Below are 24257 nucleotides of genomic sequence, written 5' to 3'. Positions count from 1 at the left end.
AACAAGCCTCTGAACGGTAGAGTCAAAATTCAGCTACTGAACTGTAACAGCTGCCAGAAAACTGAAGCTGACATCAGGTCATCCAATTTGAATGTAAGAGTCTACATCAGGCTTGCAAAATAAACAGGCTGTGGGCTAGGTCACCTTGCTAAGAAATTCAGTTTAGCTGCCACACTGTGCACAAGTGCTCTTTGCTCTAACACACAACCACAAATCTGGTGAAGAATCCGGCAGACGGGAAGACGAGGGCACGGAGAGACTGCTCTCCCCTTCCCACTTAGGAAAGGTACATCTCTCGACATCAAGGTGCTGTGCTGTGAGCTTCGGTTCGGAGCCATTTCATTTGATAACCATCACCACTTCACGGGCTGCATTACAGAAGCACCAAGCCCCCAGACTCAGCACACTGTCGGATGTGTGTCACAGTAGTACGTACCTTGTCACAAGTAGATGGTTTTCTTGACCATGTGTATTCACTTGCCAACTGAAGACTGATACACTGATGTCAGGAGATATTACTGTAAAGGACAAGACGTTGTTTCTTATTGGTAGAAAATACAAGATCTCTGGTGTTTTTAAAACACCACTTCCTAGTTTGGCTTCCTTCTGTTACATCACTCATGAAACACAACACACACTAAGAATAATAAAAAAATTTACACCATAGCTAACATCTCTGTGATAGGTTTCAGTCATAGTGCCCCCTTTTCTAGTTCAAATTGTATCCGTCCTAAGCCAAATCAAATACAAAATTATCAGCTACTCAGGTTTTCCACACAGTAAGAGTGGATCAAGACCTTTAGCTAGATAAATAGTTTAGCAAAAAAATATGCTAGCAACACATACATTGCTACTTTTAGAAAGCATACAAATACTTGTCGAATATACTTGTATCACTCAGCTGGCATTCTTCATTGCCAGATTTGATGCAATTACGAGTTTTACGAATAGCTCCTTTCCACCATAGTCAGAATGAAAGACCACAATTATCACACAAAATGAATAAAAAATCCCCAAACCCAACCCACGGGGAATTGGAATCAAGATGTTAACATAAACCATTGGCAGTGTTATACGCGAGTTCTCTCAAGAAGTGGGGATGGTCTGTCTCTCTGAGGAGGATGCCTTCTCCAGATGTAAGCAAAGTACGTGGCACATCATTCACCCTGACAGAGGAAGGAACAAGAAGACAGTTCATTTGGCAAAATGTTTCTCTGTTCTCTGTTGAATTCTTCATTACTGCTTAGGGACCCTCCCACGCTTTAGGATGTTTCATTGTGAACGTCTGTGCCCTTTTGGTTGTGTCAGCCACTGAAGCTGCCTTTGAGGGTATCAATTCTTGTCATAATTCTGAAGCCGGCTTCATCGCTAACCTCAATCCACATCCAACAGAAGCTCACGTGTGCCTTGCACTTGAATAGTTTCTGAATAAAGGCTAATTAGAAACCATCAGAAAAATGACAGGTATTTCTCCATGCCTCGCACTTCATGAAAAGGAGACAGAAAGGGGCTTTTTTGCTGTTGTTTTTGGAATTTGGTTTTGGGTGGTTATTTTTTGGGGGGGTGGGGAGGGTATCGTTTGTTTGTTTTTAACAAGTTTTTAGAAGGCACGCTCTTCAGAAACATGACACAAGTGGAGAAAATCCAAAGGTGCTCTTATTAGATTTTGACACGCTGTTGATAGAGGATGGCACCACAAAAGAGGGGGAAGTTGCCTCTTCAGGACTAAGTCAAGCTAATAAACAGAAAGAGCCTAGAAAGGTGACGCAAGTGTCTTCTTTGTAACACCAGACCTAAGTTAAGGCCAGTAAGAAGAGAGGGAAGGTGAATCACGCACCCAAACAAAAGGCTATGAAAATTATCACTGCCGCAGGCTCAAAGATATGGTCAGAGCATAACCGAATCTGTAAAGCCAGAGATGCATATCTAATTCTTGCAAGATCATGAAAGACACCGTAGGAGTTTGAACTGTGTATACGGACAAGGAAAGATAAAGTTATTGCCTTGAGACCTTGCAGGTGTAGGAACCTAGTAGCTACAGAGAGGACAGAATGGACAGGCAGATCATAGGCTCATAGAATCATTTAGGTTGGAAAAGACCCTTAAGATCATCGAGCCCAACTGTGAACCTAATACTGCCAAGTCCACCATTAAACCACGTCCCAAAGTACCACGTCTCATGTCATTTAAATACCTCCAGGGAAACCACGTAAGCTCCTACCAGCTCCTGCTCTCATCTTGTCAGAGACTCAGGGGTGAAATATCCCTCCGCTCCTTCACCAAGCGCAGCCAACAGCAAAACGGCACGGCGGACGTGGAATGCAGATGCGCAATGCGTTTAGGATCACAAATTACTACAGCATCAGCCAACTACTTTGAGACCTGCAGAGACTCCAGCAGGATTGTGTTGAGCCTCCGAGACCACCATTTTCTAAGTACACATTTACTGAAATACTGTCTTTCCAAATACAGCAGCCAGTCAAATCGTCTCCCCTACAATGCAGAAATTGATAACACCTCTTTCTCCCCAACTTTCCTAAACTTTCAGAGCTCTAAAATGAACTGGCATGAGACAATACATTCTCATACGACCTGATATGTTCCATTTAACTCACTGGTGCGTTAATGGTAAGAGTCTGAGGAGTGCCTAGGGGGAGACCCTACCGCTGAGTCACGAGGTTCAGACAGGACCCCCTTGCTTTCTGAACTCCTGCTCAGAGAGGAGTCTAGGTGCGGCTAAGTCCAGTCTTAGTCTCAGACTTGGTCAACGGTTTATTTTCTAAGGGTTGTAGAAGTGACCGCTCATCAGAGTATTTGTTGTTAGTAACCTGTTTGCCAGATGCCCCAGCCGGTGGCGTTCAATGAGAACGATCATGGCTAGATTAATGAGCAGTACAATTTATTAAAGCAACAGATACACAGGTTCTTTGGGTTACCGGTGATAGGATTGCTGGTTACAAGACACACACAAATACTAAGAAGATGAGTAACGCTGCTAGGCTACAAACGGCTTAAGCAGGTATGAAGCATTGGAGATTTAAAGTGAAGCTATAGAGAGGTTTCTAAGTTTTCCCGGGGAAACAGATGGCATACCCAGATGTTTTGGTCTTACCCAAAGGCGACCCAGTGCGGGGGTGGGGGAGGAGGCTCAGCCCGTCAACTGGTCCCAGAAGTCAGAGTGGTACGCGATGGTATCTTCCCCAACACCCTCTTCCTCTTCACACATTTTATACTATTTTTTACCTTTCAGGTGGAGCTGAGTGACTCTAGTCATGCATACCTTTATCATGACTGGTGTAGAATTTCCTCACTTTACTTTTAAAAGGATAGACTAGAAGAAATTCAAAGTGCATGCCCAGCGAGGGGTGGTTGCACCTTAGAGGCGAGTAACTTTGGGGATGGAGGTGTGTTTTGGTATTATACCGAATGACCAAAGTTCACCAAAAGGACAGCATTTTGTCAAAAGTCTGATGGACTGTTGGCCCAGGGTGGCAAATATGCAGCGTGCCAGCTCCAGGGTACCTCCAGTTCCCATTTATCACTGAGCCTGGCCACGATGGCCCCGCACCGCTCCACCCTCCGGACAACTCCTCTTACAGTCAGTACGCCAAGTTCTCCTGGCATTGCCGACATCTATGGTTACAAGGGAACTGCCATGGAATGGATTCCTCACATAGCAGCTGCACTTCACCCTGGCAGCTTCTTCAGTGCTGCACCATTTCTAAAAACATTGGTTTAATTTCTAAGTCACCTCCAGCAATTATTCCACATGGATCTATGGAACATTCCAGGCATAAGGCTCCCCTTTTTGTCTGTATGGTCCTAAGGGCTGAATGGTCCACGTCCACCCATCCTATTAATTTGAAGGCTCTATTGGCATTTCCAGTTCCCAGCCCCTACAGAGTGAGTAAGCTTGTCAACAGCTTTGCTCTCCAAGCACAGGCAGGGCTCTCCCTTCAGACTAGCGACAAACCCTTCTTGGTGCAAGGGCGGTACCCTTCCTTTCTTCAGTGAAAACTCATCACGTAGATGCCTGTCCTTGTACCACTGAGAATTCAACACGACAGACACCCGGGACAGCTGGTTTCAGGTAGCGGGTGGGCTTTGAGTGCATAGCCAACAGTGGGGCTTGTTTGCCCCTGCTGCTGTAGTTTGCCCTGTGGCAATGGCCAGATTATGGGCTGAATATGTATAATCCCTATTCCACCACAGGCTTATAAGCAAGGCTACCGTATTAAAACCTATGCTTCCCACGCACCATTAACAGGAGAAGCAAAGAGACACCGAGAGCAACAATAACCATCCCTTGGATATAGAGGACAGCCCTGAACTCAGAAGGGTTTCCTGGCTCTGGAAACCCAGAAGGCACTGAAAGATCTAGAGCAAGAAGTCGTGGAAGCTCCCGCGTTAGCCCTGCCAGGCTACAACAATCAGTTTCTATCAGATTTCCCTGAACAGGAGGGACAGCCGGTTGGCCCCAAAAGGTCAGCAAGGCGCAGCATGTTCCTCAGGAGAACTAGACCTCGTAACTCAGGGCCTGATTTCATGGACTGAGGCTGTTGCAGCAGCAGCTGTGGTGGTGGAGAAAGCAAGAAATAGTGTCCTGGGGCACCTCCTAAGGCTAAGGGTTCATTCCTTACTTCCTTGTCCTCCCCTCCAGAGTTCAAGCAAGTGCGGGTGTGCCACTGTGGGGAATTACGTTGGGTTATGGCAATAACCGTACATGGTCATTGCCTTCTTTGGCGGAACCTTCCATAAATGCAACAAGATACACTCAAACCGCTACCTCTCCCCCAGGCTGTCTTGCCCTGTCTCTCTGCCGACAGGAGGGAGCAGTGGGTGGTGTCAGCCTGGGGGGGTGACAGGAGGGAGAGCGGGCGGTGAGAGGCGTGGGGGTGAGAGGACATGGGGCGGTGATGGGCCCAGGGCTGTTGGGAGAGCCAGCGCGGGCCCAGGGGCTGATGGGAGGTGACGCTGGGTGGCGAAGGCCCAGGGGGTGGCGGGAGGGACAGCGCAGACCTCGGGGTGTGACAGGACACCGGGCAGCGACAGACCTGGGGGGTGACAGGACAGCAGGCTGCTGGAACCCCCTCCCCTAAGGGCCACTCGGCATTAGGGCAACGAGGGCGGGGCTGCCACACCCACATGATGCAGGTCTTTCTTCATAATGTGCTGAGCATATAAGAGGACCATGACACCGCGTGCTGCAGTAGGCGCCATCCCAGAGCAGGCACCGCCTGGCCCCGACCATGTCCTGTGTCCACTACAAGTTCTTCTCCAGGCTGAACTATGATACGGTCACCTTCAGCGGCCTCCACATCACCCTGCGCGACCTCAAGCGCCAGATCATGGGCCGCGAGAAGCTGAAGGCGACCAGGAGCGACCTGCAGATCTCCAACGCCCAGACCAAAGAAGGTGCGTGGGGGCGGCGGGCGCGGGGCCTCGGGGACCAGTGCGGAGCTGCACCCCGGCGGGGAGCTGCATTGCAGGGGGGAGCAGCACCCCAGTAGGGAGTTGCACCCCAGCGGGGACCTGCACCACTGTGGAAAGCGACAACCCGCAGGGGCCCTGCACCACCTGCCCCGGCGCCCCCAGGGGCCCTGGCACCACCTGCCAGACGGTGGGCTGGCCCCGCTGGTAGGTGACGGTGTGGAGCCGGGCAGGCTCACCGGACACCGGCAGCCCTGGGGCAGAGGGCAGCACACAGGCACTGACCGGTGGCGGCATGGCCGTGGTGGTGAAGCGCATGTCGGACACCTCCGATGCCGTCGGCAGCTGCAGAGGGAACCTCTCTGTTGGGGGAAGCAAAGAGGGGTGGTGGGGTGAGCTACTGGTGGGCAGAGCCCCTTGGGGGGTTACCCGGAGGGCAGGAGCACCACGAGGAGCAGGAGCTGCTGCTGTACCTGCCATGGCAGCGGGTCAGTGTGGGGTTTGTCTGGGGCAAAGAGTGTTCTGGGGTTCTGTCCCCATGGCGATCATTCCACCAGCACCTGCCTCAGCCAGCCCTGCCAGGGTTTCATTTCTCATGCCACAGCAACTGCCCGTCTCAATGACTTCCCATCCTGCTGATGGTTTCCTGTCCTCAATGCTCATTTCTCATCCCGGTGAGGGTTTCCCATCCCCACGATGGATTCCCATCCCCACGGTGATTTCTCAGACCTGTTATGGTTTCCTATCCCAACGGTTTCCCATGCCCACAATTTCCCTTCCCAAGCATTGTTTTTGCAGGGAGCTGAATCTCCTGCCCAAGGGGAAGGGATGCAGCCAGTATGGGTGGCCCTGCGATGCCAGCGTGTGAGCTGCCCCATCCTGCCCCAGTGGGGGGGGATGGGGCACTTTTGGGGGGTGTTTTTGTGCTTCCCGTCTCTGGAATCCTTACACGTGCACACAGAGTACTGTTCTTTTATAACCTTGCCCGTGCAGGAGCCCTGACTAAATGTTGACCTGATCTTGGAAAGAACAAAGTGGAGCTTGAGTGAAGATGGCCGACTTGCTCAGATTTTTCTGAGCACTCTAACCTTTTACAGTTCCGGGACTGTAACTTTCCATAATGGAGATCTAGTAACAGAAGCAATGCTAACCTAAGCGAAAAGAAAACAGGATTTTAAATATCAGTGGAATATCTGCCCATGGAGTCATGTTCTGCAAAGGCAGAAGTCCCTTCAAAAAGCCTGTGCCTCCTTTTAATTTGATCTGCATTTGTTGAGTGTGTTGAGACGATAAAAGTCGGTGTTACCTATAAAAGGTTGCTTTTCTCTCTGTAAAGGGATTCTCTGAAGTGCTGTGTAATGACATACTGATATACGTTCTTACAAACTGACTACTGCTTTTTTCTGTACTGATGTTGTTTTCAGAATACACAGATGATGACGCCCTGATTCCGAGGAACTCCTCGGTAATTGTCAGAAGGATCCCTGCTGGAGGAGTTAAAGCTACCAGCAGAACCTCTGTTACGTGAGTATCCGTAAAGCGGTGTAGTCTTTGCTAGGGGGTTCAGTGAGGTCACTGGTTTAATGGATATTAGTTTACCAGTGGCGTTCCAACTGCATCTCCCTTGTTAAAGCGGCTGTTAGTTTTTGTTGTCCTGGGGTAGGTTTCAATGGACCTGTCCCAAAGCAGACTGACCTTTTTAGGCCTGCTGGGACATGGGCTTCAGGCTCCAACAACGGTAACTTCTAAGATGATTCTGTTGGGTTTGTTCTTGGGCTTGATTGTTCTGAGACCCGAGCTGTAGATGCTGTTTCCTCCAGGTGGAGAGATGCCTTATGCTATGGGCTTGCTTGTATTGCTTTCAGAGTAAAGACAGATACGCACCGTAGTGTACGCTTAGAATTTGTTCCCATCCCAGAGGAGCCCGATTGTCAGTGTTTGGCTATTTCCTGCATTTGCGGGAGGAGGCAGGATATGGCAGGTACTCTGAGGCCCCAGATCTGGGGTGTATTGGTTGAGATTACAGCTACTCAAACGTGATCCTGCCTACAGGATTGTTGTGGTCATTTTGGGATTTGGGTTTTTTTTTAGTTGCACTGAATGTGAGAATTTGAGAATGAGAACAGTTTATGTGTATGAATAGATGGCCACATTCACTAGATTATCCGAACAATGTCCTGATGGGCAGGTTTTATAACCTGTTTCACTGCTTGATGTGGGGCACAAGTGCTCTATTTTAAGCTCTGATCACCTTCCTTTCTTTCTCCTTCCAGAAGTCGAACGGAGCCAGTGAGCGGAACACCAAAAGCAGTATGTAAAAGCACAGGGTCACACCTTTTTCTGCACACTGCACTGAATTCTGAACAACGTAGCCTTGTATGAAATTTTCCAAACACTAGCTTCATATAATTTCTTCCAGTAAAACATAGCCTATGCTGCAAAGACAATGGATTTGATTCAGCATAGTAAGAACTGCGTAATGCCATCATTTGCACAGTTCTCATGGGACTATTGGTATTTGTGCCCAGTCACGCATTGTATTTCATCCTGAATATGCGAGGCTATTTCCTGAATGGCTTTGTGTTGTACAGATAAGGTACGATTGGTTATAGGCGATGTAGGTTCAAGGTTTGCACAACTGGACATGGTGCCGTGCTCTCCATCTGTCTGTCTACAGCTAGTAACGTGTCTGTTGGCGTAGCTGCTTGTGCGCTTTGTGTTTCTTGCAATGAAAATGCTCCGGAGTGTATTTTTGCCATTTTCACCTTGTATCACTTAGCTTCGGTTTTTGCTTGCTTTGCCCAACGGTTTTTGAAAACGTTCATAAAAAACACCGAGAAACCATTGTTGTTAAACTTGGTACTGTTTCTGGCTTTGACGTGGGGGTTCAAACAAAAACTAAAACTGACATACGCCCTACGTTCTGAGGACAGTTCTGGGCAGCTAAACGAGTCCTTTCCGTGCCTTTGAATACCTGGGTATTTGTTCCTGGAACTGTTTAATTGCAGTGATATTGTTTGGGCTCCTCCAAGTACATGAATGTCTTTAACAGATTGCCCTGAATGTAAATATCGTTGCTACACAAAGTGGTATTCTAAAGTTCTGCATTTGCTCTTCCCGCTTTCTCTGATGCAGCAGCTTCATCTAATAGCTTGTCTGCAAATGAAAATACCTGAAACCCAGTGTACAAATTTTGGCGCAAGGTTAGAGCCTGGGGCCTTTGTGGGGCATTTTTCATCAGGTTGGAAAACACTGTCCTTCTGCTGCTGAAATATAAATAAGTAACAGAAGGAAATGCTTGACTGGTAATAGCCTGGATTTTGATTTAGTCTTCTGTTCAGTTGCTTTAGTTCTCTTTAGTTTCTGATTAGTCTTCCGTTTGAAATGGCAGTTCATACATTGACTGTCGATTTTGGATTTTGGATTATTTGGGGGTTGGGGGTTGTCGAGTCATGTCCCCGCCCCTCCCCAGTTCTTCTGCAGTATTGCCTTAGGGTGGCAAACAAGTTTCATGGAGATGTTGGTTCTAACTGACTGGTTGGAGGGACTGGCAGGAAATACTTCAGTAGAAATATAAAGGAAACAAAAAAAGACCCAGGGCTGGAGGGCCGTGGAAGGTGGCCGTTGGGCAAACGTGCTGAACAGTACATCAGTTACCCTTCCTGACCCATTTGACAAGGTTCCCTCTCTGAGATACTCTGGAGCAACAAGCTGATCTCAAGCGGGTCTGGTTAGTCTAGTTTCTTCTCATTAACCGCACGGGCACTCTTAAGCTGGCGTAGCTTTGGACTTTGCCTTGAGCAAATGCAAATGACACGAGGTCGGAAATGCCTCTTGCAGTCACACTCGGAGCGCATCGTGCAGACTTTCAGACTACGGTAGAGGTTAACTATTGCTATGTTTGGACTGTACAACTTGAATATGTGTTTAATTTTTTGTGAACAGATGGATGACTCCTCTGCATCTGCTTCTCTGTCCCAGCTTATTCAGGTATATCTATATTCTTACCAAATACTTCAAAAAAAAAAAAAAAAAGTGTTTGCTTCATATTTTTAAATCTTGCACTGTGATCCAGAGCTGTATAACTGTTGTAATGCGAACAATGCTTTACTTTAATTCTTAATAATGTCAAGTATTTATGTTAACCTTAAAATGTGTGTATGCTTTGATCCTCTCCTGTAAAGAGCAGTTGCCACTTTGGGGAGATAGAAGGGAGGGGAGAACCTTACCAGCACCAACGTCACGTTGCACTAGTGCTCATCTTCAAGACACAAAGGAGAAGCACTTCAGAGGCTGTTTGCCCTTTTTCATACATTCCGTTAGTTCTGCTTTGGGGAGGAGCGCTATTTTTACAGAAGCATGTCACTGGCTGTAAGGGACGGACATTCCAGGGGGTGTGGAGCAGCCAAATTAGAGGCGTGCCTGGAACACGGACAATTGCAGGGCTATTTCTGAATTTCTAGTCCTCAGAGCTGCAGATCCATTCTTTGACCGCTGCACAATTTCATCAGCTGTCGCATAGATACAGTGGGCAACACAATCTGATTTCCTTGAACGCAGACTGTGTACGCTGTGATTATGTCCCTAACCATGTCTAGGAACACACCCATGCCTGTGTGTGGCATGCTGGCGGAGGTGACCTTCTGGAACTCCTGCCACGCCGCGTTTTGCTGTGGAGCTGCTGGCGGTTTTTGCCCGGGAATGTGTAACTTTGGCTGGGAAAGCACTAGTCATTGCGCCTTGTGAGAAGGCGTAGTGCTAGCCAATTCAGTGCCTGGGCTTTAAAGTTACAAAGCTCAGAGAAGGCAGGGCCTAAGGCAGAGGAGCTCGTTCTTTCTTCTGTAAAGAAAGGCTGGAGTTCATTCCCAAGACAGAGAAACCTCTCCCCACTAGCCACTTCTTCCCTCTCTCACCACAGACATGAAATTGTGGACACGTGGCAAAAATATTGGAAAAAATAATTCATTTGGAAGGTAGCCACCAGAAGAAACTGGTCTGCATTAGTGCTGTCCCTAAACGTGTCCTTGGTTCTGTAAACTTAGGTGAAGTTTTACTCTAAAATGTGAGAAGCCGTCCAAGAGGTGCACACATTGAAGCTTTTGAGAACATTGAAGTATTTCAGAACAATACAGGAACAACACCTCAGAGCAGCTCAAAACTGTGACTTACTCTACCCTCTTTAGCGCAGACTGGCTCAGCAGGGAGTCAATGTGTTGTAAAAAGTCCTCTGGTTTATTACTGCTATGTACGAAATGCCATATTTGAACTTTCGCCTATCCCTAGAAATGTTTTGTGGGTTTTGGATGTGTCTTGTACATCTCTTGGGTTCAAGCAAATCAGTCAAGTGTCTGTGAAGTTTTCTGTCACGGTTAATGGAAATGATTTCATAGGTGTCGATCTGCATTATGTTACAGTTGAGGAAAAACTGTGTATAGGAAACAACCATTTAATAAAATGCTGAAAGTAGTTGGTTGCTCTTGCGAAGGAATGCACCTAAAAGCAAAGACAGGAGTGGCTGATCTGAAGGCTTGGTGCTGGACGGTCCAAAGAATGTACAGTCCCTCCCTTAGACCCTGCTGGTATCTGCACTAGTGTGTAATTAAAACGTTTGAACAAATAGTACTTCAAAAACCAAGAAATCAGCTGGTTTCCTTCATATGAAGATCTAGTTCTGCGTAAGGCTTGTATTACAATTTGCATGGTAAAAGGACACGGCCAGCTGGAGAAACCTGCAGGTTTTGCTTACCGTAGTTAGCTCACTTAACACGAAGAAGTTAGCAGGGGCTCTAAAGTGTTTCTAACGTGTGTGTCGACTAACGGCCTGTTACACAGACTGCCAGTCTGGCTGAAGCCAGCGCTTCCGAAGAAGACAAAATAAAAGCGATGATGATACAGTCTTGCCGTGCATATGATCCAATCAAGTAAGTGTTGATAACGCCAGATCTGTTCCCCAACGATTACGGAGGAATGCTAGAGATGGTTGCTTTAACAAGAGAGACACATGCACCCCTTTTTCTTTTTCTCCCAAAAACCTTCTAGTTACATGAAGAACAGCCTGGGTCTACCTCCGCCATCATATACTTGCTTTCGTTGTGGAAAACCTGGCCACTATATAAAGAACTGCCCAACAAACGGGGTAAGGCTGGGGGGGACTTCTGGTGTTACTTTGGTTTTGTTTTTTACCTTGGCAGTGAGGTAACAGACACATGAACACGCATATTAAGACGTGTTTCTCTTGGGGTGAAATAGAGAGGTTACATGGCAAAGTTGCAAAGCCCTTCAAAATTCAAGGGACACCTGCAATTATCAAGGCAAAATTTTCTTTTTTCCAGGCCACCACAACAAACATAGCCAGAGATCTTTCTCTGTCAACTTTCATGCATATTTTTCTGTATTTCAATATGACTGGAAATTTATTTTGGGTTTTAACCCTTCCTAAAGACACTTCACAGCTTTTAGTATTTCGTACAAAACCAGGATGTTTCTGCTGGCCCCATCTATTGGATATCTGCCTGGTGTAATGACACAAGCCTCTGGCTGAGCGTCCCTGCCATTTAACAACAGTCACGGAGATGTCGTTTTAAGTGTGGGTCTTGAGATACGCCTGCATTTCTTTTCCTACCAGGACAAGACTTTTGAGCCTGTTCCCAGAATTAGGAGGAGCACGGGCATTCCAAGGAGTTTCATGGTGGAGGTGAAAGATCCCAACACAAAGGGTGCTATGCTGACCAGCACGGGAAAATATGCCATACCAATTATTAATGCGTAAGTATGGGACTAACGGGACTGACCCAGGAGCGAAGGAGAGGAACCGTGCGTCAATGCCTGGGCGGCAATGCAGCCGAGTGGGCCAGCACCTCTAGTTACGGGGGAGGAAGCACTGGCATTGCATCTTAACCTTAACACCCGTGATACTTTCTAATCCCAAGGCCCTAAAATAGGACGCTCCTCCTGTTCATGCCCCTGGAAGCTGCTTAAACTTGTGGCGTGCTAAGAATCAGTATTTCTGCAAAAGGTTTCCGAGGTGTTTGCAGTGGAGTCGTTCTCTTTGAAAGCACATTTTGCTTCTGTCCGATGCTGCAAAGGCTCCTTGCAAAAGTTAACAAGTTGCTGTGGGAGTGAGGTTTCCTCCCCCTCTGACTTTTATCACCTCCCCTGTGTGAAAGAGGCTGCAGTTCTCCTGTTGCTACAAACTAAGAAAATACTACTGTGTGCTGCCAAGAGCGGCTGCTCTAAAATGCACTCGGTGGCACTTCTGGTGTTCTGCCATGGACCTCCTTTTGTAGAAGCTCTAACATAGACTTCTTCCATTTCCAAAACTTAATTACTCGGAGACTGACTTGATCCTCAGCCTGCCATTTACTTTTACCCTCTGGCAACAGAGGAGAGGTGGGATTCATTTCACACGATTTCTAGCTGTCAAAAAATTATTTGCCTAGTCTGAGCTGATTTCTCCATTGACCCAATGAATGGGAGAGGTCTGCAGCAGGAAAATTGTTCCCCCTCCCTCTTCTCATCCTGTGGCTGTAGAAAAGGACTTTCAACTAGCGGCCTACGTTTTAGAAGGCTAATGTGGAGTGAGAAGAATTCCACCTGTTCTCTTCCCCTGAGAAAAGCCAAAGCTTGGAAAAGTTCTCCTTGACCCACCTTTAACTTTTTGCTCTCTCCTTCCCCACCCCGCTCCAGGGAAGCTTATGCCAGAGGAAAGAAGGAAAAGCCTCCCTTTCTACCAGAAGAGCCGGCCTCCTCCTCCCCCTCCGATGAGCCTATTCCAGATGAGCTCCTGTGTCCCCTTTGTAAAGATATAATGACCGACGCAGCTGTTATTCCCTGCTGTGGAAACAGTTATTGTGACGAATGTAAGTGTGACCCCATGGCTGTTAATTCAAAACATCACCTCTGATCCTCTGAAAGCAGAAACAGGAGATCAGGAAATTACTGTCTCACCGGTTCTATGTAGTACTTAAGCCCAGCCTGAATAGGAAAGGACTCTTCTCCTATAAAGGGCAAAAGAAAGGCCGAAAGCTTTTTCCTCCTTTTTATGTATCTCGTTAAATCCCCTTCGCACGTGGAAGGACGAGTATGAGAAGAGGGCGTAACTGCGCCGGTGATGACACTATTAGATAGCGAATGCATTTCGTTTGTCCACAGCCCTTTCCCTCCTACAAAATTACAGAGCCAACGCTGGTGACTTCCTGTGGTCTGCAGCAATCGGGTACTTGGGCATTTAATGCACATTCTCCTCCACGGGAGAGTTGGCTGAAACCTTCAGAACTCACACCTGCTAACGGGTTTTTGAGGTCTCTTTTGTTCACTAGCCCTGAGGTTGGTGACTTCTCACTGTACTAGAGAGTGGAAAAAAGGTGAGTCAAGACATCAAGACACCGCCTACTCCACACCTCCAGATGTTACAGGAGTGAAACATCAGAGCTGTACCGTTATTGGCTGCACACTAGAAAATTATTAGGCTACTGAACTTGAGCTTCATGTTCCCAATTCAAGATCATCTTCACCCATTAATCATATACATGGTTTTCTAACTGATGAGAACCCCAAAAATGTCCTTAGTTTGGCTAAAATCTATTTTGATGCCTCTAATTGCACACAGGTATTAGAACAGCGTTACTGGATTCTGAGGATCATACCTGCCCAACGTGTCATCAGAGCGATGTTTCTCCTGATGCTTTAGCTGCCAACAAGATCCTACGCCAGGTAACGTGATGGCTTTTCCGTGAACTGCTTGTAAGAGAAGTCTATTCCCGAAAAGCTGAAAGGGAAGAAAACATGAATCGACAGCTCCTGAAGCAGGGCTAAATTGGACAAGGCTACAGTTATTTACTCCTCCAGTGCATGATCCCTTGTTACAGAAGCTTACAACTCCTTAGAGACAGTCTGGCAAATTCAGGTCACAGTTTTAACATGATTGCCTCCCTTTCAAATTCGGTGTTGACACTGAAGTGCTTTAAATACAGACACCCTGAGTTACCAGTCATTAATGCCGGTGCTTAATGCGCTGTGTTCCTACCCCTGCCTGCTGATTTATTTTAGGATTGATAGCATTTACAGGAACAGGCGAGTGATGTTCCTCTGTGGAGCCTTTTGTTTGTGTGCCTCCTGAAGTTTCCTATCCCCTTTTTGTCCGTGTTTTTCTGCCTCTAGGCTGTGAACAACTTCGAAAATGGAACTGGCTACCCTCGGCAGCAGCAGCCGCAGCAGCCGCCACCGCCACCACCTCCACCACCACTCCTGACTGTCGGGCCTCCCGCCGCGCTGGTGACGGCCGCTAACCTTTCTAAACCTTCCTCTCAGCCAATCGGCGGGTTGTTGGAGGAGAAGGTTAGTTTGATTTCAGCATAGGCACTGATCCTTGTCTTTTAGCAGAGCTTCGTTTCCAACTCTTTCCAACCGTTTTTTGCCAAGGGCCGTCAGGTTCTGCTACTAAGACAAGCAGCACTGCCGAGTCGTCTGGGCCCCCAAGGACAATCAATACCCACAACGGGTAAGTAACGCTAACTTTAGAATTCCTTTAAAAGTCTTATCTTCAGATAAACTGAATGGGATTTTTTTCTTTTTCCCTCCCCACTGCAACAGGTCATCCAGTGAGAGCCACTACAATTCGCTCAGCAGGTGGCGGATCAGGCTGCGAACTGTAAGTGTCCCACAGAAATTCAATGCATTACTACCGGTAACTGTACTACTACTACTGGTTAAAGGAGGCCGTAACACGTAACTCCTGCAATAGCTGATTTGCAATGAATAAGTACGCACAGGTAGTTGTGGAGAACACTAGCGGTAATTAATTTTGAAATGGCTTACTTTGAATTGCCTTTAACAAAGGGATCTGTGCTTGCACTAAGATTATTTAAAATAAAACATCAGCACAGGACTGACAAGGGGACTGCCAAAAACCAACACTTTCTGGGGAAACCGTAATGACATACGAAAATTAAATATAATTATAGGATCAAGTGGAAAGCCAGGCTAGAAACTTGGAAGCAGAAACTTTACATGCTAACAAGTTCTTCAATTTGCAGTAGCATCATTACATAAACACATGGAGAGAGGATAAAAAAAACCCAAACCAAACCAAACAAAGCAAACCAAATTTGAGAGGAAAAAAGTTGGGGAGTGTGACCCGTTTTTCTTTCTTTTTCTGTGTGGTTTTTTTTCAGGTCCAAGTCTCCCTGCAGTGCTTCATCTTACTGTAGAAGTTCGTATACCTACACCAAGTCAAGATCCGGTTCTTCCCCCACTCACTCCTACTCTCGATCATTCAATCGTTCCCAGTCTCGTTCCTCCCCGCGATCGCCGCCGTATCCAAGAAGAGGCAAAGGGAAGAGTCGTAACTATCGCTCCAGGTCAAGGTCACGCGGCTCTCACCATTCAAGGCTAAGGTCACCCCCGCACAGAAGATACCATTCACGGTCAAGGTCTCCGGTGTTTAGGGGCCAGTCTCCAACTAAACGGACTCTACCTCAAGGGGAAGGAGAAAGGGAGTGTTTTAACAGGTCCAGAGAGGTTCCACCATATGATAGGAAAGCTTACGAGGGCAGATCCCGTGACTGGAGGGATCCATTTGAAAAGGAAAGATACAGAGAACGGCGAGGGAACTCTAGCCACCGGAGTGAGAAGTTTTACAAGGGCTATGCTGTTGCCTGTCAACCTCCACCTCCACAAAACAGAGAGGACTTTTCTCCAGGTAGGTTCGGTCCACCTGGCACCAGACGAGAGAATTTGCCATGTGCTCAGGGACGTAGGCAGGATTATCCTGCTGGGCAGAGGCACAGAAACCATCATACAGCTGGAAATTACCCTGAAAAACCATGTGGAAGGGAGAGCCGTGGCATCAAAGATCCTGAAACATCAAAAAAGAAAGAGGTGGAAAAACCACTGGGAGACAAGAAAGGCAATAAAGATAAAAAGCACCGGAATGAAGGATTTCCAAATGCTGAGTTGTTGGAAGGTGCGAGAAAACCAAGAGAGGCAGCTGCAGCAGAAGGTGTTACAGCGGAGTCTGTCTTCAGGCTCCCAAGCAGAGACGATGCCACCCCTGTGAGAAATGAGCCTATGGAAACAGAGTCTAGTGCTTTCAGACTGGGGTCTGAAAAGGAGGAAGAAGAGAAGGATAAGCCAAAAGCAAAGACTGACAAGGCCAAGCGGAAAGTAGAAGTGGCTCTTCCTCCTAAGACGGACAATACAGTAAAACCAGCTGAAGGTTCCAACGAGAAGGTGGACACGGGTCGTGACAAATCTCCTCGACTGGAACCTCCTGCGAAAAAGGCAAAGGAGGACTAGCCAAAGTCAGGCAGTGTTAAAACACCTTCCTCTTGAAAGGATGAGGGTGTTTTGATGCTGTCCTGCAGCGAGTAGTTGCTAGTTGGGGAGGATAGAAGGGGAGTGCCTTATCAGCCAAGTTAGAGCCATTTCTGGAATACGGGCAATTGCATGGCTATTGTTCTCTTTGTTTACTCGCACCTGTATAAACACAAATCGCATGTTCATCAATAAAGTTAACATTCTTTTAGCCTCGTGTGTTCCCTGGCATGTCTGTGTTACATTTCTAACTAGCGTCTCACCATGAGCTAACAGAGATGTCTCAAAAATGATTAGGAAAAATGTGGGGATTGATAAGTCAGATTTCCTTTAAAAGGCAAGCCTAAACTTTGCCCCAAGAGAATTGACGGAAGCAGGAGATCATTCCCAAGAAATAGGGCACATTGATCACATCTCCCTTTCAGGCTGCTGCACTGACCCAGAGGGTAAAATTCCTACACCTCCCCAGCAAGAATCACAGTGACAGAGGGATCCTGGTGGGATGGGGGTATTTGTGACATTAGAAGGAGTATTAAACCACTCCCATTTTTAATCTCTTCAGGACTATACGATGTCAAACCACCATCTGTAATCACTAGTCATAAATCTCTGCACACTAGTATCTTCAAAGTGGGATGCATATTGTGTGTTTAAAAGACACAAGTTTTTTTACTTTTCAATTCAAGTTTAAAACCTGCAAGCTTACCCCATGCTTCATCTTCCCTCTGGTTGCAAGGTAGGTCATCCAAACAAAGGCCCACCAGAAGTAGATGACCAACATCTGTAGCCACTGCCTTTATTGTATTTCCTACAGTTATTGACCTGAGTTCACTTCAACTGCAATGGTGCATTCTAATATTCCAGCGTACCAATTGCCATTTCCTATGTAGAAGCCATTAACTCAAAGAAAACATAGAAAATCAGTTATATGCAAGAAACTTCCTGGACTTACGTACAAAAGACAAAACTCAGTCTTGTCCTCCCACTGCTCACAGCCCATCAGCAGTGGGACAGGCTTTTAGAAAGTGTTGAAGGGAGATAGTAGCTTAGTAAAAGTAAAAGTAAAAGTCACCAGTCCTCATTTAGAATCAAAATAGCAACCAGGGAGAGCAAAAAAGTTTTAAATGCACACCAGCACTTCCGTGAATGCGAACACAAATTTTAAAAGCCACCCAAAACAACAGCAGCCTGTTTGACAAAAAACTAACTCCTGCTGAGGAGAAGCGCACGCTGCTCTGGAACACGCAAAGCCGTCTGCGTGCAGCTTTATTACAAGGTCTTTAGCAAGACAGACCTTTCAGCACCTGCAACCCCTCCCAGGACAACCCCGACTGCGAGGGCAGAGGTACAGGCACATGGGGACGCCTGTACTAAAGCTCTACAACAAAAGAACACAGGCTGTCCTTCAGCCTCCGTGCAAAATGCAACACAGGGACAACAGGGAGCTTTACAGCAACAACAAAGTTTTACACAACAATAAAACAGAGAAAGGAGCATCACAAGGTATCCCTTTTTTCCTACATTGTTTTTTTCCCCCCAGAGGTGGGGAAAATACCCAAACCCCTAAGCCCCAAAGTTTTCTCCTCTCCCATATCAAGCACTTGCTGTGACTGCGCTGCCTGGCAGTCTACTACAGAATTTACCTTTCCTCTTGGCTACAAGAGCTCTCATCTTAGAAGTGCCCACAGTAACCTAGACAACTTTATATTGTTTCCGACTGCCTGGAAATCAAATTAAATTTCCAACCTTCTCTGCTACTCAAAGTGCTACCAAAAGTGTTTTGATTATTCAAATTCTTGCTGCTCCAAGTCTGGATGACCCTTACGAGGAAAGCAGAAATACTGCCCATACCGTGCTGCAGAATTAGCCACAGTTCAAGTGTTGCTCAAACTTCCTTTTAAGATTTACTTTTTGTTGTACAACTGGCTCCAAATCAACCTTTTCCATTTTTGCATACCATCTTCCAAAAAGGTTTCCTGGTTTTCATGCTTCAGTTTTCCCTGTAGAAGCTCCTGAAACCGCCTATTTTCCCACGACGCTCGGCACTGGCTTTGCATATTCTCCTAGACCACTGCCCACTCATTCTGGGAATGAACACAGGAAACCTGTCTCAGCTCACTGAATCGGAATGCTACCCTTCTGCCTCATACAAACCAGGAAGGTCCGTGAAAATACCGTTCCAGAGTTCTGAAACATGCAACCATCCATTATAAACCAATTTAATACCATTAATGTTTTCAATTCAGATTTGCTTTTACAAGAATCCATTACAAATGATACTCCATTAACAGTTTCAGTTTCCTGCTGCGTGTCACATGCATATCCAGAGGGCAATCAGAGATGCTTCCACCAAAAATACCCCCACAAACCAAGAAGAACAACACAATCCCGGCCCCCCAATTCTTTCTAAGCCTGAATTTGGCATTTTTAATCTCATTCCTTTACTCTCTGAATGACTACGCATCTACTTGTACACTAAAAGGCAGTCAGACAGCCATGATAAATACCCTGTATTAATCCACCAACGGCTTGACACCTTGCACCAGAGTTCCTCTAAGTCAGTCCTAACCTGTTGTGCTGGTTTTGGCTGAGAAGGGGTTAATTCTCCTCACTGTGGGGGTCGCCTACCTTTCCAGCTTCCCGCGCTCTGCCACGTGTGTGGGGGGGGGGGCTGGGAGGGTCGGGGCCGTGGTGGGGGCGGCTGACCCCGACTGGCCAATGGCAGGTTCATTCCATACCACGTGACACCATGACCAGTATATTGAGGGGGGGCCGTGGCAGCGCGGGAGCAGCGCGGTGTCGGGTCGGCGGGCGGCTGCAGCACGTGCGGTTCATTTCGGCGGTTCGTTCCCCCTCTCCCCTCCCTTCCCCCCTCCCCCGGGGCTTTGTGCCTCTCGTTGTTCTCCTTTACATTGCATTTCTGTTGTTGTTTCTTTGAATTTTAGTTATTAAACTGTTCTTATCCCGCCCCACGAGCGTTACCCCTCTGATTCTCTCCCCCATCTACCGGTGGGGGAGGGAGCGAGCGACTGTGTGGGGTTGAGCTGCCGGCTAAACCACGACACCTGTACAACTTAGTTGCCCACAGACAACAGACCCACATGGAAAATAGTCCAGAAATTAAGGTGCTCATTAAAGCCTTAAAACAGGAGTGACAAAAACTGCAGAGTGGAGTTAAGATTCGATCTGCATTTTACTTTTAAAAAGAATCAGTGTGAAAATCAGAGAAACACTCAGGCAGATTAAAAACCTATATTAGGTAATGTATAAATGTGGAAGGAGGAGTTACAGAATAAATTCAAAACATATGGGCAGTGGCCAAGTGCCAGATTTATCTACCTGAGTTTGCTTACCCTTACTCCCACTCACCACTTGGAAGTTAACAGCCCAACGAGCAATACCTGTGCCCTGTCTGTGCTGCTCTAACTCATCTCAGAACAGCAAAATGATAGGAAGCAACATGAAAGCAACAGACCAAGCATGCTTGTACTCAAGAGCACTCATCAGGGCAGAGTTAATTACCTTGTTCAAATAGCACTGCTTTCTTCACGGAGTCTCAGAAGGAAGATATTAAATGTAGTATCTGATGCACACCATAGATTTCATTACCCTTTACATGAAAAACAGACAAGACCAACACGCATCAGCATTTGACACTAGAGCCGCTTTACCCAGCTACCTCCTAGGGTTATTCTCCAACACGACTATTCTTGCATTCAGGAGTTGCAGTCCCTGTCTAACGTGGCTAAGCTAGCAAAAGTTCCTCAAGTCCGTTCTGTCTGAAATTACGCTCTTTTTTACACTTGCTTGGCGTACCTGGACAGAGGGGCGCAGGCGCTGAGTGTCTCAGTGCAGAGCACACACGCAGCCTTCCTGACAGAGGCAGACCCTAGTTAAGACAACGTTCCCGGCGCACCCACAGCAGCATACGGCAGCAGCGTATGGCCTTTCAGGGAAGGTGTGCCTTGAATGATTTGTTAACCAAATCACCATCAGACCCCTTCTTTCCCAGAGCAGCCCCCCATGCACTGTGGATGACCACATGCTGTAGCCAGTGGATGTCAAAGAAAGCGTACCCCCCTTGATCAACAAGGCTGGCAACGGGCAACAACAGGCGAGGAGAAGGCTGAGGTACTCAACCACTTTGTTGCCTCAGTCTTCACTGGCAACCTCTCTTCCCACACCTCTAGAGTGCATGCACCGCAAGACAGGGACTGGGCAAGCAAAGTCCCTCCCACTGGAAGAGAAGCTCGAGTTCGCGACCACCTGAAGAACCTGAACACCCATAAGTCTGAGGGACCTGGCCAGATGCATCCCAGAGGCCTGAGGAACTGGCTGCTGTAGCTGCCAAGCTACTCTCCATGATAGCTGAAAAGTCAAGGCAGTCAGGTGAAGCCCCTGGCGGCTGGAAGAAGGGAACGGATCTGAGGGGCGTTCTATGTGCGCCTGCATCACTGGGTGTACGCTGTGAGTGTGCGTGTGGGCAGACGGGTGGGTGCACACTCCGTGCGTGCATGCGGTGTGTGGGGGTGGGTGCACTCCGCAGGCAGGCGTGCTGTAGGGCATGCATGCACTGCCTCTGTGTGTGCGTTTTGTGTGTGTGTGCCCGCTCTGTGCGTGTGCGCGCGCGTATGCCCGCTGGCCAGATGTGCGTATTGTAGAATCATAGAATAGTTTGGGTTGGAAGGGACCTTTAATGGTCATCTAGTCCAACCCCCCTGCAGCGAGCACGGGCATCTTCAACTAGACCAGGTTGCTCAGAGCCCCGTCCAGCCTGACCTTGAATGTTTCCAGGCATGGGGCATCTACCACCTCTCTGGGCAACCTCTGCCAGTGTTCCACCACCCTCGTCGTACAACATTTCTTCCTTAGATCTGGTCTAAATCTACCCTCGTTTAGTTTAAAACCATTAGCCCCAGCACATCAGAAATATGGAATGGAGCACCTGCTACATCTCTTTGTCCATGGGGATTCACTCAGTCCAAGCCTACTGGTGAAGCCATTACTCACAGCAGTCCTTCCACGCCATAGCCATCACTCCTCTTGGGAACAGACAGGAAAGCTCTGCATGACAAAGGCTGTCAGGACATGCTCCAGAAACAGAAGACCAGTGCAATAAGATCCTCATCACCTAATCGCATACAAATAATTCTAGCTCCATGAAATTATTCTTGAAAATGAAACACACAGAACAGCATCCACCACCAAAGCTCTTTCAGTGGTAGCTTTAATTGCTGCAGAGCTGCAGGCTGACAACCTGACCATCACTGTCACAGGACCCCAAAAGAAATGATAACTGGCAAACAGTAACTCTACCCATAGCCCATATCTATCTAGCCTGGAAAGGCAGATCCCGCTTTTCGGAAATAACTTGGAAAGAAACCAAGTTATTTCGAAGGCCAGCTCAGCCCAACTCATTTTGCTGGGGTAAAGCTGTGCAGCTCAGAGGAAAAAAAGCTGACTTGGGTGCTGGAAAGCACACGAACGTCAGAGTTCAGAGCTAAAAAGGGCAAAAGCCTTGATAGGGCTCCTTTTCACTGTCCTCATACCTGTGTGCATGCTGTGACTTCCTCGTTTCCCTGAAGTCCTCCCAGACTAACCGGGAAGTGGCTTCTGTCCAGGCCATGTGCCATGAAGAGATACCTTTTTGACCACGAAGCAGGTAGCAAACAATTGCATCTGCAGAAGCAAAGGGGTAGCTGCGCCTTGGCTTTGGAGATGCCCGAAGCTGCCCTGAGCCCCAGGAGCCCCTGGTGCCCCAGCATTTGCTTGGCCCTGAAGCCCCGCGGGGCCTGCCAGCGCTGGGGAGCCCTGGGGACAGACGCAAAGGACAGTAGTCAGGCCACGTGGGGAGAGCGATGGGGGTCCTATCCTTCCTTCTGGACACAGGAGGATGCCCTGGGCCACGCCAGGACAGGGCGTCTCTCCCCGCCACGCTCAGGGGAAGGCGAGGCCTGAGGAAGGCCCTGGGCGCTGGGCTCAGCACGGGCACTGGGAGCCGGGGCAGGGCCCTGTCTCCTGCCAGGTGCCGGCCTGGCCGATGCCAGCAGCTCCCGTCACGCGGCTCCTCCCGCCCAGGGCTGTGGCTGGAGCACAGACCGACCCGCATCTTGGGAAAGACTTGCTGATGCAGAGCACACCCAGGGCAGCTCCCCTCGCGGCAGGGCAGCTCCCCGACGCTCCTGCCCCCTGCCCTCCCTCCCTGGCAGGCCCAGCCCCCACGAGCGGCCCGAGGGATGCAGAGCTGCGCACACCGCGATACCGCTGAGAGAGCAGCGCCCGGTGCCATGGCCCTTCCCGAAGGCCGTCTCTGCACAGCCCAGTGTCCCGGGGGGCTGAGGAGCGAGCTGCGGGGGCAGCGGGCGCAGGGCAGCCCTGTGAGGAGAGGCCCCGGCTGCCTGTGCCCGCCCGGCAACAGCCACACCATTGGCCACGGCTGAGCCAATCAGCGGGGCCGGAGGCGGCCAGTCAGTCCCAGCCGGGCTGGGGCGGGGCCGGAGGGGGCAGAGGCCGAGAGGCCTGAGGAGAAATGGGTGAGGGGGTCCGGGGGCAGCCGGGCTGAGGGGGGTGCCGGGGGAGCTGCAGGAGCAGGGATCTGCGGGTGCGGGTGGGTCTGTGGGGAGGGACCTGGAGACCTTGCCCACGGGCCCTGCCGTGGCCCAGGCCACCAGCCCTGGGCCTGAGCGCTCAGCCCCAGGGACGGCCCCACAGCCAGGGGCAGAGCGGTTCCTGCTGCTGCCCCGAGGGTCGCCAGCCCCAGCCCGCACAGCTGGAGGTCAGTGTTTCATGCCCGCAGGGCAGGGGAAGTTTGAGCAGCCTCCTTGCCAAAAGGTGGCCCCAGGCTTTGGAGCAGGCATGCTCTGGTGGGGACAGGCCAGGTGCCTTGGCTGTGCCCAGGCCTTCAGGTGGGTCTCATGCTCAGGGACAAGCTCCTCTCTGTTGACAGCCTTTCAGACATGGGGATTTCCAGACATGGAAGTTGTTCCTCCCTCCTGCTGAGAGCACGCACCGGGGCTTTGTTGTCAGAGAAGCAAGCGGGGAGCGCTCCTGGTTGGATGCAGCTCCCTCGGCAGATGCTTGAGCTCATCTCTCGGCCCCAAGGTCTGATACGTGCCTTTCCCCCTGCCCAAGCTCTGCCGCCGGCTTTTGGGAAATGGGGGGACGGAGGGTGGATGGTTTTCGCACAGCTGGCAACTTCCAGTCAACCTGTCAGGGAGGTTTTGTTCCTGGTTCTTGAAATAACAAGTTGTTTGGGTTTTTCTTTTTAATATATTACTTCCAAGGAAACTTCTCCAAGGAAAGCGCAGTGTTTAGCTCTGATTGCTCCTTGTGTGGACTGCATCTGTCCTCAGCCAGGCACACAATAGCTTTCAGGCGAGGAATGGCACTATTCCAGGGTGAAGTGAACAATCGGGATCTCAAGCCTGTTTTGTTTAAGGCAACCAGGTGAGAATGTGTGGTTAGAGCTGTCTGTCTTCCTTCCCCTTTTGACTGCAGTGCTCCCCGCTAGTTCT

At 48.7% G+C, this 24257-nt stretch overlaps 1 protein-coding gene across 1 annotated transcript; it reads left to right on the top strand.

Moving 5' to 3' along the window:
• The first annotated feature begins 5226 nt into the window (after positions 1-5226).
• LOC135311309 (E3 ubiquitin-protein ligase RBBP6-like) lies at positions 5227-16725 on the top strand. The gene is made up of 11 exons (XM_064440432.1): positions 5227-5415; positions 6855-6954; positions 7704-7740; positions 9376-9420; positions 11263-11351; positions 11470-11566; positions 12056-12195; positions 13117-13289; positions 14039-14142; positions 14590-14766; positions 15601-16725. The coding sequence occupies exons 1-11, from the start codon at positions 5250-5252 to the stop codon at positions 16723-16725; spliced, it is 2253 nt and encodes a 750-aa protein (XP_064296502.1). The 5' UTR covers positions 5227-5249.
• The last annotated feature ends 7532 nt before the right edge of the window (positions 16726-24257 follow it).

The sequence above is a fragment of the Phalacrocorax carbo genome, unplaced genomic scaffold (assembly GCF_963921805.1).
Source record: "Phalacrocorax carbo unplaced genomic scaffold, bPhaCar2.1 SCAFFOLD_36, whole genome shotgun sequence".
In the NCBI taxonomy this organism is placed as follows: Eukaryota; Metazoa; Chordata; class Aves; order Suliformes; family Phalacrocoracidae; genus Phalacrocorax; species Phalacrocorax carbo.
The sequence above is the reverse complement of the archived record's forward strand: the minus strand, read 5'-3'. Positions and strand labels throughout refer to the sequence as shown.

Bases quoted from the DNA above. Each gene is read 5' to 3' on its own strand.
- LOC135311309 (XM_064440432.1), top strand. From the start codon at position 5,250: ATGTCCTGTGTCCACTACAAGTTCTTCTCCAGGCTGAACTATGATACG. The intron at 5,416-6,854 runs GTGCGTGGGGGC...TGTTGTTTTCAG, and splicing joins CAACGCCCAGACCAAAGAAG to AATACACAGATGATGACGCC. The intron at 13,290-14,038 runs GTAAGTGTGACC...AATTGCACACAG, and splicing joins AAACAGTTATTGTGACGAAT to GTATTAGAACAGCGTTACTG.